We start from the raw sequence: 18,639 nt of genomic DNA, 5'->3' as shown, positions 1-18,639 counted from the left end.
CTGTAAGCGAATGTATTTATTTATTATTATTTGTGAGAAATTCCTAATATTGTCATCCATGTAGTGACAAACGGATTTAACACCAAATATTTCAAAGTATTCAACTGTTCAAAGCTCAATAGTGGATTTAGATTGTTGATTATTTTGGGCATATAAAGGCATATACAGGTACTGTTTTGTTATCTGTTACCCTTAACCCCCCCCCCCCCTTTAAAAAAAATAAGGCGAAGAAGAACGATTTGAGAAGGGCAGGGTTGGATCCTCCTTTTTATAACAATTTCATAAAAAATTGCTTGACATTAATATTTTTATAAATCATTCTTCATAAACTTAACGAAATTATTATTAATCAATTAATATTGCCATCAATATCAGAAAATTTTAACCGATTTAAAAAAAAAACAATAAACATAAGTTCTGTGACCGACACGTAATTAGATACATGTAAGCAGATGTAACAAAGTACGCTGCTTTTATTTCATCATAACTTATTTTATTCTATAAAAAGACTCAAAATTCTATTTATTAATGCACTACATGTAGTAGATTGGGGTGTTATATTCTAAAAATCAAATAATATTTTTAACTTTCAAACTTCCTATACATGTACATGTAAAAGCACACCTTATGCTAAAACTGTAATTAAATAAAGTCTGTGTGCTTTCAAAATTAATATTGATCATGCTAAATAATTGATAAATACATCGATGATATTTACTTTTTTTTAAATCTGAAGTATCCAAATACGCATGGTCAGAAATTTTCAATCTAGGGTTCCCAAATGTCTTGGGGTGTGTAGATGGGACGTTTGTGAAGATACAAGGCCCTTCAGAAAACGAATCAGACTTCGTGAATCGGAAGGGATTTCATTCTTTGAATGTGCAGGTAATCGTATTAAATTCCGATTTCAAATTTGTATCCTTTATCCTCAATACTTTAAGTAACACGTGTAATTTTATTAAATAGATGGTGTGTGATGCAAAATTTCGTATTACCAGCGTTTGTGCCAATTGGCCTGGCAGTGTGCAGGACAGTAGGATCTGGAGAGAATCAGCACTATGCAGACAATTTGAAAGGGGTATATTTCCAACTGTCACTTTTACAATCTTTATATAGCTCAGGAACGTAGCATCGATTTTGGAAAGGGGGTGGGGGCAGCCAGAGAAAAATAATTCAACTTACCTGAAAAAAAAAAAAACTTGAGAAGCAAAAAAAGGGGGTGGTGGTGGATTTTCTTATTTCGCGTGTGTGTGTGTGTGTGGGGGGGGGGGGGGGGTTCCATCTTCTTTCAGTACCAACTTATTTCAGTGCCAAATTTTTCTCATACATTACTGCATTATTTCCCTTATTTGACATTACTGCAACAAAAAAGGGGGGGGGGGGGTAACCGGTCTTTCAATGAACATTTTCAATAGTAAAAATTATGTTTGGAAAAAAGTGGGAGGGGGGGGGGCTGGCCCCCTTGGTGCTACATGTACGTGTTTGTAGCTATCTCAAGACAAAATATACATAACTATTCATGTACAATGTGTATATAATCATTCCCTTTTTTAACTTCAGATGAGCACAAAGGCCTCCTTCTAGGAGACTCAGGGTATCCATGTCGCAGGTTTCTGATGACTCCATATCTCAGCCCAACTACAGAGGCCCAGCAAAGGTTCAATGCATCCCTATGTAGAACACGGGTGCTAGTCGAGCAGAGTTTCGGCATCCTTAAAAGGCGTTTTCCTGTCTTCAGGGAACACTTAGGTAATGAATTTTGTTTAAACTGCGTCAAGAATTTTAACTTCTTATATCATGCTTTCACTTTGTTATATGTACACTTTCAGAACATGCCCAGACCAAGCAGCGGCCTACATTGTTGCATGCGTGGTTTTGCACAATATCGGGATAGAGCGTGGAGATATTGCGATGGACAGACAGGACGTGATTCACTACAATCCCACGGACCACCACGTTTCTTGTAATGGGACAGAGGGCAGTCACATGCGTGACTATATTGCTCAGACATATTTTGGATAGACAAGGAAACAAGTAAACATCCGCAATATTATCAGATGATAATTTTTATTAATGTGCTCTTTAAAAATGACATGCAAAAATATCATAACCATTGACACTAATTGGTAATGAAAATTTATTTCATTTCAGAATTAAAGGATACCAGCAAACCAGCAGAAGTAAAAGCATAAATAAAAACTAGTTTTCTTCCCGTAATCCGTCTCGTTTTATTTATTTTTTTAAATTCATTATTTTTTAATTTTTTTTTATTACTATAACTAAAGTTATATTCAATGTATAACGAAAGAACAGTGAACAATTTGCTGTGATTGAAATATGTATAGGTTCCATAACTAGTGAGAGTTAGTAACAGGTTTTGTAAGAAGGGCTACTGATTTTTTGATATTCTTATCATTCTGAATCGGATGATGATGGTGATGGCTGTGAAAGTGTTATATTATGACCAGGAAATTCCTTGCTTATCTTCAACGATAAATACTCCTTCTGCATATGTATATACTTAATTTCACTTTTCAACTTCTTTCTCTCTAACTTCAACTTTTTCGCCGTGGACTTTAACACCTGGTTTTCCAACTCCAGATTACATCTCTCTGCTTCCTCTATAATATCATGCCTGCTATTCTTCTTGTTCTTTCGTCCATTTGAACTTTTCACTAAAAATAAAAATTACTATAATTATACATGTATAACAATTTCTAACTATATTTGAGCAATCACAAGGAAACAAAATACTGGGAAAACATACATATGTTGTGTGAGCGGCTGCCGTCTCCACAAGGCTCTACAAGGCTACACGTAGCTGAAGGTCCAGTGAGGACTTCCATTATCGTATCAGCATGATCAGGCACGGGTAGCGAGGTACTGGAAGGTGCGGGCTCTGTAAGATTGGTGGAATTACGATATACATGTATTTCTCTCTGAATTGAGCAACGGTTTTAAAGATAGGCAACCTTTAAAAATTGTGACAAGCAAATTAAAAAAGTAAACTGTCTAAACTCAAATTAAAATCCTATTTCGCTGGGGGGGGGGGGGGGGGGGGTGGTCTAACTTTTTCGTACATTTTTATCAAATGTTGACATTTTCCAGCTTCGACCTGACAGCAGCAAAGAAGGGGCATCTATAGCATCTATATGAAAATTTACATATTAAAACAGTAAAACAAAACAGACAATACTCAGAAAAAATGGGTCGGGACTGTGTTTCAAGGGCCTGGAGTAATAACTTCAACTGACCAGCTGTTGAAGAAAGAGCAAAAAACAGAGCCTAGCTCTTGCAACAGTCTATCAAAAGCGTGCTTACTTACGGTTCGTATACATATACGTACCATCAGAATCAATGCCTCCGTTGAGTCCTACAATGTTAGGGCGACCGTCAAAAGCTTGAAGGAGACACTCCTCTGCGGCTGTAAGGGGTGCTTTAGCTGGGCCTCCTCCAGTTTTCGGGCGTTTAAGGGCATCTATTTTGTCTTTAGCTAGACATACACACAAAAGAAAACAATTCGTTTCAAAAAAAAAAAAAGATTGCACTGACGAGTAAAATCTCTCTCTCTCTCTCTCATGGGGTGGGAATACGTACATATTAGTTCAAAGGAATGATGCACATGAATAAATTTATTGCAAAGTTTATGAATTTTGATTTTCATACATGCGTACATGTATATTTCTGAACGAAGTACATACCCCGCTGCTTGATGTTATCGTATTTCTTTGAAATCGTCTCTGCCGTTCTTTCATTTTTAAACTACCTACATCGAATACAAACAGCAAGGCGTCAAATCAATGTATAGTATTTTGTCAAATAGGCCTATCTTTTCACAAATTGAAGAGAAATTACTCACATGCGTACTTTTTAGATATAATATTAAATTCTTAATTTATTAATATTTTTTAAGAAGAACAAAGAATAATAATCGGATTGAAACAAACATGGTACGAATTAACGTTACAACAATGGGGAGATAATGCGGAGTCGTCTGGTACGGTTGAAGGTATGTACTTACCCGTTCAATGTGTCGGCAATACCCCGCCATGTTTCATCTTTAACCCGCCCATGTTTTTCTCTCACACCCGAACCCTTCATTTTTCCAAAAAGTTGATCTTCATATTTTAACACTTCCTCTATCAAATAAATTTCTTCTTCGGCCGACCAATTAGCTCCCCTTTTTTTTCTTTTGTGCAGTTATAACCTCATCAGTACCTTTAACGAATCTAACGTGTTTTTTGTCAGTAAGGCTGCAATGTCAATTTCTGCCATATTTTCTACATCAGACGACAAATTTTATAGCGTAAACAATAGCGTTAAAAAAATCCGCGAAAATGCACGAATTGTTTCATGTCTCGCCTCAACTGAGTTGAGTACATTTTTATACACCTCAACTGAGGAAACCCTCAGAGGGTTTGGTGACGGTGGTTTGAGGAATTTCCTCACTTGAGTGAACCTCAAGAATTTGAGGCTGAGTATTGAGGTTGAGGTAGAGGAATTTTGGTGACGGCGGGGCCTGAGTTCACATCTGTGATGCACCATATGGGAAGTTTCATTTTGACGTCATTAAATTTTTAATAAGCGACAAAAATCTATTTAACCACATGATGATGCGTAAATAACAACTTGCATTCATTTATTTTATCAATTATTTATAAAAACTTGTAAAATCACAACATTTGATAGCAATACTGCCGATTTATTAGAAGCAAATATTGTATCATAAATGACGTCACTAGCCTTGACTTGACGCAGTACAAGTGATCCATTGGTTTAATAATTGCAAAAATGCTTAAATAGATATAAAACCATTGCCAATGTTTAAATCTAATCAATAAAATTAAAAGGAAATAATTTATTTAAAACAATAATGTAGATTATTAATTTATCAAGGTGTTATGGAGCTGCACGAAGACACTGAATGTAAAAAATATCGCTAACACCTTATATACCTGATTAACCTCAAAAATGCAAGGGCATAGACTAGACTGTTTGAGCTGAAATATGGAATATCAATTGGTTATATCATGTATATTTTGAAAAGTGCTGGGAGCTGATTCTGGTCGGCATCACATTATTTTATTCATGACAGAATTTAAGCGAAGTGGAAATGTTGAGCTATTATATGCACTTTCAGCAAAATTACGAGTATTTCCGAAACAGCTCAAACTAGCTCCCAGCTTTTTTCAGGATCCCGATGTAAATCTTTTTTTAATATGTATCAATTTCTTTCTCCAAAAACATGCACATGCCCTTGCACTAGCCTCATTTTCTACATTCAGCTGAACAATTCTATTTTTTTATACCAGTCACATGACACACAGCTGATACATGCGATGTAACTGGTACTAAGTAAGCCACAAACCTATCTAATATGGGTATCTATATTACCTTTCCTACATGTTTACAATTACTTTGTTACAAAGACTTCTAAAAAATAATACCTATTAAGAATGTACTAAGTTCGCTTTTTCCATTTCTTCCTTAACATAGCTGAGTAAAGGGAAATATATCTTTTTAGTATACATTAAGTGGATTTAATTAATTATTATAATTTTATCATGAGTTAATTTGAATTTTAATCGATACATTTGAGTGAAAATTTTTAATCATTGTTGTCAACAAGTCCTTCAATATTTGAAGAATTACAAGGAAGACACTTTAAAAAAATTGTTTTGTGCCATCTGTTTATAAGCTTAAAATTGTAATGATACAGATGTTTTAGGCATTTTTAGATAAAAATAATTATTGCTGTCATAAAAACACGTTTGGGAAGTTCTAATTGAGTCCATTTTTAGAGATTAGATGTCGGTAATATTTCTAATGACATTTTATTTTATATAAACCCCTTGTATCATTTAAAATAAATTATCAAATGGTATTCGAAATCGTTCCTCAATTAACAATCATTTATTATTTTTAGAAATTTTACCAAGGTCTTCAGCAGCTGTCTTTAATAGAATTCAGCATGTTTTCATAAAGTTAATTAAATAAAATAAATTGGAAAGCAAGACAAGAATAAATGGAAAGTAAGAAAAGTTAAGAACTACAATTGGCTAAAAATTATACTTATCTTTATCCAAAGCATTCTTTTTTACTTGACGTCATATTATATCTTAATTTGGTAGATATGTTTCCAAAATAAATTCGAATATTGTGTAATAAAAATTTTAAAATATGACCATGTATTAGATATTCAGGATTAAATAATGCGAAATTGGATCGAGGAGCAGGTAAAACTGTACTTATTTCCAAACAGTACACTAAATAACGAATAAAGTCTGTAGTTATATTTCTATGAAATGGTGCAAAAACAAACAAATCCAAGACGTTTCAAATTACTAATTGCGCTATAGATTTATATTCTAAATTATATTAGTGAAGACCATCTTTAAAAATTGTTTGGTTGCCCTCTCCCGACCTACTGGCTAAAAATGGCCCGACTCAATTTTTTTTAACCTCCAGGAAGAATTTTTTTTTTACCCATTCCGGCAAATCGATTTTGAAAATTAAGCATTGATTTGAATTGTTTGCTTTATTGAGAAGAAATCAGAAGATAGGTAAATCTCATGGAAAAAAAAGTTGACGATAGAATTTTTCGTGTACATCGGGAAACTTCAAGAATAAACGCTAAAATGCTGGAGGAAGCACGAAATATGTCAGAAGCGAACTGTGCATGCGTGATGTAAAGACACAGGAGGTATTTGAATGATAGAGACTGTGTATCAGATGTAGAGGAAACGGATTATCTGTAAAAAGTTGATCTTAAACAAACGATTTAGTAGCGTCATGGAAAGAGATAAGCACTTCACATTTATTGATCTTGTGAAAGCATGGTTACAGTGTAAAAATATTAAAACATTGACAAATTAAATTATGCCACTAGGATAATTGTTAGAAAAATAGATTTCAAGTGATAGAGAAACATCTGTTATGAGTTGGTATTAGATCATACTGTGTGAAATGTATAGGGAAAATATTTTGGACAGCTTGTCAGTGAAACTTTTGTATCTGTATGTTGGAGATATCCATAATTACAAAATAAAAAAAAAATATCAGTTTTTAATGTTTTCAGCTATCAAAAAAAAAGCAAAACCAAAAGGCCATGTCAGTTTCATAGACACCATACCCGATGGCAAATGAAATAATAAAAACATTTTGTGCATACGAATATTGATTTTTCTCAAGACAATTGATAGGTTTCACACAAACAATAGGAATTTTCACCTTTTTGACACAGTCCAAAATATCCTCTATTAAACAAAATTAAAATCATTTTATGTTTCCATCTTATTTACACCACAGGTATAACTTGAACATTTACATGCATGTACACTAGGCAAAATTGCTAACTCACCACTTATTCTTATTTGTGAATTGATCATTTTCCTGATTGGTACTAATATATAAAATAAGTCATCTTTTCCAAAACAGTTGGATTGACAAATGTCTTGGTGTCATTTCAAGACCCTTAAAGGATCTTCTTGTCCGAAAACCAATTTCCCGACGTGCAATGCACACCGTTTTTGCCAAGATATGAAGTTGGTGATTACCGATGGTGGTCCGTGAGGTTGCGATGGGAGCAGTCTCTCACTTAAAAATCAAATAATATATCCTGATTGACGACCATATCGCTTAGTAGTCATCCAGTGCCTTAGTGTCCCTACCAAATCCACCCAATTTTGAGGAACATTCTTGAAGTTATTGTGTGGTGCTTACTTAATGCCGTCGCTATCTATTGTAAACATTTTTATGATTGTTTATTCATTTTCAACAATTTTCCATCAGAGAAATGCATAATCTTTTAATTGATTTAATCTTCACGAATTTCGTCGAAGGAACCCACTGCAGACACCATACTGGCTGCCTTAGCACGCTCTTCTAGAGTCAAACACCGCATACTTTATAACTTTTTTTCTGAGTTTTTAATTTGTACAAACATAAAGAACACAACCACAAAGAAATAAAATAGAAATTTATTCCACCAAAAAAGTATGGAAATGATTTTAATTTTTTTATATGAAGTGGTTACGCTTCAGTAAACATTCTTATTATCTATCAGTTAAAACATTTAAATGTCTCATTTTTTTATTAAAGTAACATAATTATATATCAAAAACATCATCAACAAGTTTTGAAAAGAAAAATGTTAATTTATTTAAGTGGTGCGTTAGCAATTTTGTCTAGTGTAGATATAATAAAATTGAATGATATTTTCGTACATTTTCATACAGACTCAGTCATCTGCTTGTTTTTCATTCAAGTTTACCAGATTAATATTAAAAATTCTTAGAGTATAATTCAAGAAAGCATTGTTTAAAGAGACTAGACTTTCCTATATGGTCAAAGGAATCTTGCATCATAAACTTAAATGCTAGGCCTAACGTTACTTATGAAACAGTCGGGGGAGGGGGAGACATCTCTCATTGCAGTACTCAGCCAGTACGATAATTTATAAAATTTGACATTTCATTGAGATATTATGAATGTTTTCTCTATTTAGACAAAAAAATGCTCATTATGATTTCTTTTATATCGCAAGAATTTTGACGCATAGAACTTCAATAAATTTACATCCTGAAGCAAGGGATTGTATCAAAACCGTAAGTGCTCTTGATATAACATACGTGGATAAAGTATAAATACATGTTTATCTTATGGATAGTATCCATCTCACGTATGAAATGAATTAAGATACATGATATTTTTTATTGATTTTTCTTGATTTTTACTAATGGTATTGGAATTATCTAGGCCTTATAAGTTAAAGTCCAAGTTCTTCTCAGTTCTTTAAATGCTCGTTATTACTGTTTGTTAATAAATGATTTAGACATATCTTATTGGATTTATATATTTTAAATAAATTTTAGTCTTATTAAGTACGGCAATGTGAAAGTTATTCTGGATAGCTAAGTGTGTAGAGTACCCGACGTGAGGGTGCTAGTAACCCAGTAATTCCACATTTTTTGTCTTTTTTAATATAACTTTGTAACATATTCTAATATATAAATATTGCATGTAGTTGAGTGTAACATTGAAAATTTTCACCCCAAGAAAACCATTGTCAACCGAGGCGTAGTCATATAACAGTGAACCTAGCGCGCATAAATTCTGCGCAGTCACTATTTTTTGGAATATCACCCGTCATCAAGCAATGTTGACTGTTGATACACTCTAGGGTGTGGCTTCATCATTCAGCGGGTAATAGTGTTTTTAAAAAATATTTCTCAACGAATCAGATTCAGTTAATTCACATGAAAGTATGATATATGATAATGTTTATCACCCAGAGTTACGGGAGGGAGAACATATACAAAATATAAAAAAAATCTGTTTTACATGCGAATTGCAGCTCGTCATTCTCGGCAAATGATAGACCGCTCAAACAAAAGAATGTTACCACAAATGTATTTTAATACTAAAATTGAAAATTTCTTTTAAGTTCGTTCGATACGCTACTCCTGCACAACCTTAATTCATTTTACTAAACCTTGGTTCACAGGTGTCATAATTATGAAGCATCATCTGGTTCATGACTTACATGGAGAAAAGAAGATTATTTACTCTTTACTTTATATACTATACAATGAAAAAATAAAGAAAGAAATCACGCAGTTAGGAACATAAATTTCTTAAAAACATGAATTTCTTATGTAAGCATTTCATTCCTTTTAGTGGACATGCTGTATATTCCTAAATATATATGAAATAAAATATCGCTTAATTTCGAGAGAAACACCACTCGGGAAATAAAATCACTCGCTTTTATTTTTATGCTGCTAAAATCCATGCAAAATCTTTTGATCGACCGTCTACTCGCGAATTATTGTTCTTGCGATTAAACGTTAAAGAGACATTTCGCGATAATAAGGAATTAGGAATCTACAGTTTGCTATGCTTCTAATGGCAGCAAAACCACATTATTTAACTATGTACAATGATAAATGTGCAGTTTTATTTTAAAGCAAATGTTTAGTCAAAAAAATAAATTGATGATAAACTTTATGAAGATAATTTTACGATTCACTATTAAAAAAAAAAAAAAAAAAAAAAAAAAAAAAAAAAAAAAAAACACCGATTAAAAAATGTATCAAGTAAATTTCTTCTTCAAATGTCTGATATTATTCAACTTGAATAGTAATTTAGCAGACGGATTCCTTGTATTCTCATTTCTGTAGCAGTTTGTATACTGTGGAGTTGATCTTCTCTTAGAGATTGTTGGTATGAAAACATAGCATCCTGGAAGTTTCTTGTCATCTGTTGACAAATCCCTAAAATCTGCCATGCTGTATTTTTGGCAAGTACAGTTATAAACTGTCCTTGATCATAGTGAATCAGGGTCCGTAGATCATCTAAAGCTTCTTGTGCTTTGATTGTGTCTATATGTTGGTAGCAGAAAACTTCTAGCATGTATAACATAACGAAGGGTGGAACATATAAAAAAGGCACATTGTTCTGTTGACTAGAATGTTGTTCTGGTATCAATTCACTGATGTATATAATTTTGTTATTAAGTTTTAGATCCCATGCTACAGCATGTCTCATCTTTGTAGACCAGGATTGACCCCCCACAGCCTCTGTATACCTCTCCCCATCTACACTATAATTGTGCATCACGTATGACTTTGCTAGTTTAATCTTTGTCACCTCTATGATATATAATGCTTCCTTGTATCTTAATGTCGTGTAATAATACATGGCTATATACAGCATGTCTGAAATACAACCAAACTTGGCTGCTAATTTAAGAATGTGGCAGGACTTTTTGTCAGCTCTGTATTTAAGTTTGTTTTCTTGTGAATAAGTATTCATATGTAATACAAAAGCTAGATTCTGGAGGACAGAGTTTGTAAATGTCTGTAGCACACCGACTTGATACTGTGTCAGGGGTGTAGTAATCGTCCGTTCTAATATATTGTATTGTAGATAATTTAGGCATCCTTGTACGTTTAATGCGGGTAGCGAGTCATTGCTCTCTATTTCTTTAAATAACTTGACATCAAAATCAGCCTCAGAAAACTTGATATTTTCATCTGCACAGCGGGAAAAACTTGGATCACGCAGGAAAGCAATGCATCCACTACATGACATAATGGAGAGAGTGTCTAGCATGGATCTTATACCAATCTTATACAGCTCATACAATCTTATAAATAAAACATTTTGGGCTTCACCATAAATATTACTCAGAAACATGTTGTTACTTGGAATGAAAAAGTTAGGACACACTCCCTCATATACCCATTTGAGGATGAGTTTAAAACAGACCCAGGAACTGTAAAGGACAGTATGTGGACACCAATAAGGTATCATATTTTGTTGAATGACCCAGAAAACTGCAGTCTTGATGTGATAGGAACACAGTAATTTATCATCATCGCCTAATCCATTGTTTATTATTCTATTTAAAAACAACTTAAGCAGGCCGTAAGTTAAGAACTGGCAGTGGTTCATTGCGTACACAAGTTTTTGTTCTGCCAGAGAGAAAGAAATTCTCCATTCATTATGTTCATGTCTTCCTAGTTTATGTCCAACTGCTACAAAGTGACATCCACTTTTTACTATATCATGAACAATATGGTATTGAGGCCATGAGTTACTTCTGTCTATCCATGAGGAAGCAGACGGAGGCCAAATATCCGATGCAAGACAGTGAGCAAAATCATATCCTAGAATTCCATGAAATCTACTCACACAAGGTCCATGGAGAGTGGAGCTCTGTGGTTCTGCAAAACACATCATCTCTCTGTGTTTAGAACTAGATATATAATGTCTGTTTTTCATTCTAACACAAGCTCCATGGATTTCACTATACAATCTTGGTGACAGTAAATATAACAAGGTGAATCCTGGTGGGCTTTCGGAACAATCACAGAGAATCAGTTCTTTCATGTGTATGTTATAACACTGTGATTGATGAACGTCCCAGATCACACGGTAATTATCTGGCCAGCACATAACGTCTACGTCTGAGTCCATCATTCTGAAACCTTCTCTGCGACTTCCACTTGTCATGAAAACGTTGTCATGATTTATTCTTGCTTTATTTGCCAGTGTATTTTTAAGGTCCACCACATCTCTCCTGGCTCCAACTTCCGATGACGTCCCCACTTCATGACACAGTCTGAGGAACACAAACGCTGATATATTCTCTAAGTCCACCATCCTATAAATGATTAAAGGAAAATTTGGAATGTGTATGTTAATTGAGTATATTATTAGTTACCTTATAAAACGAAGTTTTAGCGAGATTTAAATTAGCGATTTGTCATCACTTTGAGCAAGAACTGATTTTAGTGATTTTCTAATACCAGGTAAGACAACTCGCGCAAGCAATTGTCAGTAATATTTAATATTAGTTGATCACTATATTAAATATTGCTGACAATTGCTTCCGCATTAGAAGTAGAGTAATAATTTCTAATAATGCTAACATTGAGTCCTCGATAAACATTCTGCTTATACAGTACCATAGTCAATAAGTTTATTCGCTTTTACTGCAAATTTTTCAGTATAAATTCAGTCATCGTTTGTGAACAAACAAGTCATGAATATTTAAGGGAACATAAGATTGTTTTGTTCCACGTATAAATTAAATTCTATTTGTCCAAAAAATGAACCGGTATAGATATTGTAGACATTTTTTTATAATTATATATTGTAAGCATAAACACTTACGTATGGGATTGTCTAACTGAATCCATTTTCAGGTAAGAGATAAAAAGTTTCAGGTACTACATTTAGTAAAGACAAATCTCATCACACATTATTGTACACATTCCTCTTGTGTCATTCAATTTTTTTATGGAATGATAAAACATTCCGTTACAAAAATTTATTGTTCAAGATTTTTACCAGATTCCTAAAAAGCTGTCATTATTGTACTTCTAAACTCAGTACGTTTTGACAAATAACATTTCCGTAAATTGGAGTGTAAAGGAATTTGTTAAATTATACTGGGTCAATGTTTTTAGATAAACCTTTGCTTCTTTCAAAACATTTAATAGAAGTTTTATAGATTGTTAAAAGAAGATTATATTATCCTTTTGATTAAAAAAATGGAATGAGATAAAACAAAATTTGCATTAAATAAATTTGGATGTAGACATAATATTATACAAACCACTAAGAACACATGATTCATTCGTTCTGGAGGTGTGGTGTGTTTGTCATGTATTAAGTATGATTACATTGATTGAAAATCCTCTCTCTTACGGGTATCAAACAGGCATATTATTTGCTTGAGTAAATCTTTCAACAAAAATGTTAAATTTATTAATCTAATGTCCATAGTTCACGCCCAAGATAGGGCTAAATTGATCTTATATTTAAGATATACATAATTACGAAGGTCGTCTCAGAAAAACGCTAATACGGTCAATGTGTTAATAATACATGTAGCTGTCGGTAGAACATCCACGACGTCAAAACGTTATTTGTGGTCTTTGTAAATTTGTTCAGGAATTGTACCTCGTTTCTTAGAATCTTAAAGAGCTTGTTGACGCAGAGATTCAACACTACATTTTCTTTTCATTTGGTAAGCAAATTACCCATGTTGGACACACTATAGGCATCAAAAGATCGCAAAATTTATTCTTTAAAAGACAACAGCCTTATCATGAACTACTCGAGTAGCTAAACGGATATTTCCACTTATGATGGTATGCTCCCAACTTTTCAGTTTGTCATCTTTGGGGGGGGGGGGTCTACCAAACACCTCTACCTTCGAATAACTAGTCTAGCCATCCTTGAATCTCTTGTGTCAGGAACATACCAGTGTATGAGGCACCTATTTATTTCACTCTATTGTTTCCATCTCTTTCCCCGGATGAAAAGGTGTCATAACACACTCAATACAGTACTAAATGATAATTTGGTGCGCAGCAGTAAGGTCCGACGACGCCATTTTTGCCAATATCCAACGAAAATGTGTTTTCATATAACGTTATATAATTGCCATTTATTACTGTAGATTCCTGAATATACGCGAGGAATTAATTATCGCCTAATTACGCGAGAAGCACCACTCGCGAAATTAAATTACTCGCTTTTATTTTTATGGTGCTGAAATCAATGTAAAATCCCTTGATCAACCGTTTATTCGCAAATTATTGTTCTCGCGATTTGACTTTTAAGAGTCATTTCGCGATAATAAGTTCTCGCGAAAAATAAGGAATCCACAGTACGTTATATTAATGAATTAATAAAAAGTTGGTTTCTATTTACGTGTAGTATTACAATCCATGATATTAAGTGAAAATAACGAAAATATCATCCCCACTAATTTGGTCTGGTAGTTTATGAGATGTTTAAAAAGTCGCTTTTTCTGGGAGAACCCTCGTATATGTATTTTTTTTTCATCGGCATCTAGAAGGAAAACTCTTTTCTTAATTATAGTAAACACTTAGCCCTCTATCAATGTGTGTAATTCATGCAAATGTGCTCATAGTGTCCATTGTTCAGGCTCCAGAGTATCGTTGAGGTACAGATATATAAAGAATGCTCTTTTTTTCGGGGGTCCCACACACAGGAAAATTGTTAGCATGATTATTATAACATTTTAGCTCTCTACCAAAGTCCATGGGTCCATGGTTCAGATCCAAAGATGAGATAAATTCGGAATGTATTAAGATTAATTTTTACCAATCTCAAAAATCATATTTTCTCAGAAACTTTTTTCTGGCATACTGTTTGTATGATTAAAGAAGGTTAATATCCCTTTGCTAAAATGGTAAAAGTTGTGCCTCTGTGTCGATTGTTCAGGGCTTAGGGTGGGACTAAATTGGTCATATGTTAAAAATACATCCTAAATAATCTTCATCATTTCTAATTGAGAGCTAGCAGGCAAAGCGTTTGTCTGATCACAATAAGTAAGTATATTTATTATTTTTTTTTTTTTTTTTTTGATTGTAAACGTCATGCCTCTTGGTCTAGGATTCATGCCCCTGGATAGGGTTTCTTGGATTATATATTGAAATTTCATCGAGCAGGAAAAGTTTGTTTGATTTTAATCAGCACATTCAATTAATCTTTAAACGATAATAACCAGTTTGTGCATGTCTAATGTATTTTGGGCCTTGGTTCAGACTAAACTGGTGAAATTGTATGGGTAAGTTGGCTATTACACTTTTGAAAATCTTTACTCACAGAAAATATTTTAAAAATTTTAAAAAGAAGGTTTTAAATTTATGTCCCTTCCGCAAGAATTCGGACCCCAAGGTCACGATGAGTCTATAGTAAACTGATAAAATTAAGTACACTTGAACTACTTAAGCAAGTAAAGACCAGTATGAGGGGTTACTGTGGTAGAAGTAATGGAGCAGTGGTTAGCGTGGACAGCTTCGGATCCAGTCGACCGGGTTCGAGTCCAGTCGATCTCTGAGACTCTGCAAATTCATTAAAACCTTGAGCAAGTTACTTTACTGGTGCACCCTATCAATTCACAGGTTAAAATGTATATAAGACGACCTGGTTATGTGGATGTAAAAGCATAAGCGTTATATATGTGGCATCTCTGCTTTTATGCCCCCGGAAGGGGGCTAGAAATGCTATGATAGTACAGGTCTCACCAAGGGGTAAATTGTAGAAGTTGTGCAGGGCAATTAATGTAGACTATAAACCCTACTTTCACTTTTTTACTTAGCAATTACCAAATTTGTGAAACAGGTGTTCTCAGATCCTTGGATAGTTAGATTATTTATCTTAAATTGTTTCTTCTTTTACTCTTGCATTTTCTAGAAAGACATATGATATTTTGAAGCAATAAATAGGGTTATATTATATCTCATCCTTTGGCATTATATACCAAAATACATAAATTCCAGGGTCTTCAAACTATTCACACCAAAAACTCATTTTCCCAAACATTTCTGCCTTAATATAAACCCTAGAATGCAACGACTGTATTTTCAAGGCAGCAAATTCAAAGTGTGCGCAGATTAAACATTGAAAAAATGGCAGGCAATTACGATAGGAATACATGCACGTCATTATTTGTTATTTTTCTTTGCTCGCCGTTAACAACATAGTGATTTAGTACAAGTTTGGAATTATTTATACTTCACACGCCGATTATCTGGAAATAACGACAATACACTGGTTCGCTTGACAGCAATATGCAAAACTTAAGTAAATTTCCATAGGCTTGAAAAAATCATTTCATACTTGTTTGTTTCAGGTTTTATGTTTTCGCGAGAGACTCTTTTGACAACAAAGACCTATGTTCTATTGTTTGCTAATCCTAGAGTTATATTGGGATATTTATAAAACTTAGTACACATTTAGTATAAACTAAGGTTAACAACATTTTAACTGGTTTTTGATTTTGACGAACGATGTTGCCATTGTTACTTAAAATGAAAATCCAAAATATGCTACTCTTCAAAAGTTTAATAAAGTTTGGCACAAGTGTATCATGTTTTATCATTTAGTGGTTTAACTAGAAGATTAACACGTTGTTAACGAAAATATTTACTCTTGAAAGCAACTCTATATATATATATATATATGAGATTGTTGGTATGAGTATAGAACAACTTGGATGCTTCCTGTCTGCTGACAAATCTCAAAAGTACCCCATGCTACTGGTCCCTACAGGAATAAACTCTCCCTGATCGTAGTAAACTAGCGTCTGTAAATCATTTAGAGCTGTATATGCTCTTATTGTTGTCCCCCGCTTTCACTGAAAGTGTGGGATATTATTTTCGGTCTGTCTGTCCGTCCGTCCGTCTGTATTTCTGTCTGCCTGTAACACTTTCGTTTCCGCGCGATATCTTGAGAACCAATTGAGCTTTCGCAATGAAATTTTACATAGCAACTCCTCCCTATGGCCTAAAAAGAACCCTATTGATTTTGAGGTCAAAATATCAAAGTTCAAGGTTATAAATTCATACATTCTGTCTGTGTGTAACAGTTTCTTTTCCGGGCGATATCTTAAACAGCTTTTGAGCTTTTGTAATGAAATTTTATACCATAGCTCCCTATGACCTCTTTCGCCCCTCTCAAAGTGTCCCGCCCCGTTTTTGTTAATGTATTAAAAGTCGCTTGGTCCTATTTTTAGCACAGGGGCATGTGGAGAGTTATAACATATAATACAGGTTGTTGACGGACTTTATATTCTAATTACATCTATTAGAACTGATTAGTAAAGGTTAAATTAGACACCATGTATTGGTAATATTTTTGAAATTATCGAACGTGAATATAAACATTATACGTGACCTAATGTTTGCATATAATTTGATATCTAATCAAGTGCCTCTTTGGTCTAGGGGTATGATTCTTGCTTAGCAAATGAGAGGTCCCGGGTTCAAATCCCGGACGATCCCGATTTTTTTCTGATTAACTAAATGATTGTATTCAATATATGAAAAGAAAAAGTTATAACGTCTGGCGTGTACAAACTTCTTATAAAATCATTATTACAGTGGATAAATATTCTATATAAAAAGAATCTTCTATACATTGGATTTCTATACATATATTTAATAAAAACCATATAAAATAAACTATCAAATCTTTATATCTATATTGGCATTTTTTATTTGCTTAAATATACATGTATTACATTTAATAATTCTGCAAATCCGGGGGGGGGGGGGGGAGGTCCGACCCCCTCACCCCCACCCCCACCCCCTTAGAACTGCTCATGTTCTGTTTTTTTCCCTAAGCGGAGGACACAAATTCTCTGAATTAGCTTGTTTCTACATGTGTTCAGCAGAAGAAAATCTCTAGCATGCATTACATTGTAAAGGTGGGATAATTAAATAAGGCAAACAGTTCTAGTTCTGTTGACCATATAATTGTTTTGATCGTAGTTCACTGATATAATAACTTTCATTGTTAAGTCTGATGTTTAAAGCTCCAGTCTGTCTTATCTTTGTAGACCAGGCTCCATGTCTACATAAAACTAAGATGAGCTTACTTTTGTTCTCGGTCACATTTTTTCACTATATATACCTTTTGTTAAAGTGAGACTGAGATCAAAAGTGAGCTCGTCGAAGTTTTATAGCCCTGAAGCCCCCCCCCCCTCCCTTTCCTACACTCTTAGTATATGTACACATCTGTTTTTACACTAAAGTTATATATTACATATGGCTTTCATAACTTTACCTTTATCACTTCTATAAAAGATCATTCTTTCATTTATCTAACCGTTTTCTAATAATGCGTGGCTAATTACAGCATTTGAGAAACACAACCAAACTCGGTTGCTAATCTCCGGATGTGACAAGACATTTTGTCAGCTCTTCAATTTGTTTTCTTGTGCATAAGTCTCCTTGTGTAATATAAAAGCAAGTTTCTAAAAGACAGAGACTGTTAATTTCTGTAGCATGAAATCTTTGTTACTTTTACAGGGATGAACTCACAACACCTTTCAAGGTTTATTGCTGATCGCGTGTCATAGATGTGTATATACGTCAAAATCGGTCTCAGAAATCATGACATTTTCATCAGTACAGATAGAAAGTTTGAGTGTAAGAATGATATTTATGCATGCATTAAATGACATGAAAAGACTTTTGACATGGATTTTATACTCTCCCTATACAACTCGTATAATGAAAAAAAAAAGTGCTTCAATTTAAATATTACACAGAAACATGCTGTTACTACAAAAGTAAATTTAAAGTTAGG

The 18,639-nt window shown here is 33.7% G+C and overlaps 1 protein-coding gene and 2 pseudogenes across 1 annotated transcript; 1 reads left to right on the top strand and 2 right to left on the bottom strand.

Moving 5' to 3' along the window:
- The first annotated feature begins 966 nt into the window (after positions 1-966).
- LOC133197987 (putative nuclease HARBI1) lies at positions 967-2,028 on the top strand (annotated as a pseudogene).
- Positions 2,029-3,065: 1,037 nt separating this feature from the next.
- Positions 3,066-4,545, bottom strand: LOC133197923 (uncharacterized; annotated as a pseudogene).
- A 5,583-nt stretch (positions 4,546-10,128) lies between these two features.
- LOC133197922 (uncharacterized) lies at positions 10,129-12,168 on the bottom strand. Its single transcript, XM_061334099.1, has one exon. It carries the CDS (start codon positions 12,166-12,168, stop codon positions 10,129-10,131), a length of 2,040 nt encoding a protein of 679 aa, XP_061190083.1.
- Between the last annotated feature and the right edge of the window lie 6,471 nt (positions 12,169-18,639).

This window comes from Saccostrea echinata, unplaced genomic scaffold, assembly GCF_033153115.1.
Source record: "Saccostrea echinata isolate AGI-Se365-2 ecotype Australia unplaced genomic scaffold, CSIRO_AGI_Sech_v1 ptg000032l, whole genome shotgun sequence".
NCBI lineage: Eukaryota > Metazoa > Mollusca > Bivalvia > Ostreida > Ostreidae > Saccostrea > Saccostrea echinata.
The sequence above is the reverse complement of the archived record's forward strand: the minus strand, read 5'-3'. Positions and strand labels throughout refer to the sequence as shown.

Excerpts from the sequence above, each read along its gene's own strand:
- LOC133197922 (XM_061334099.1), bottom strand. The coding sequence starts at position 12,168 with ATGGTGGACTTAGAGAATATATCAGCGTTTGTGTTCCTCAGACTGTGT.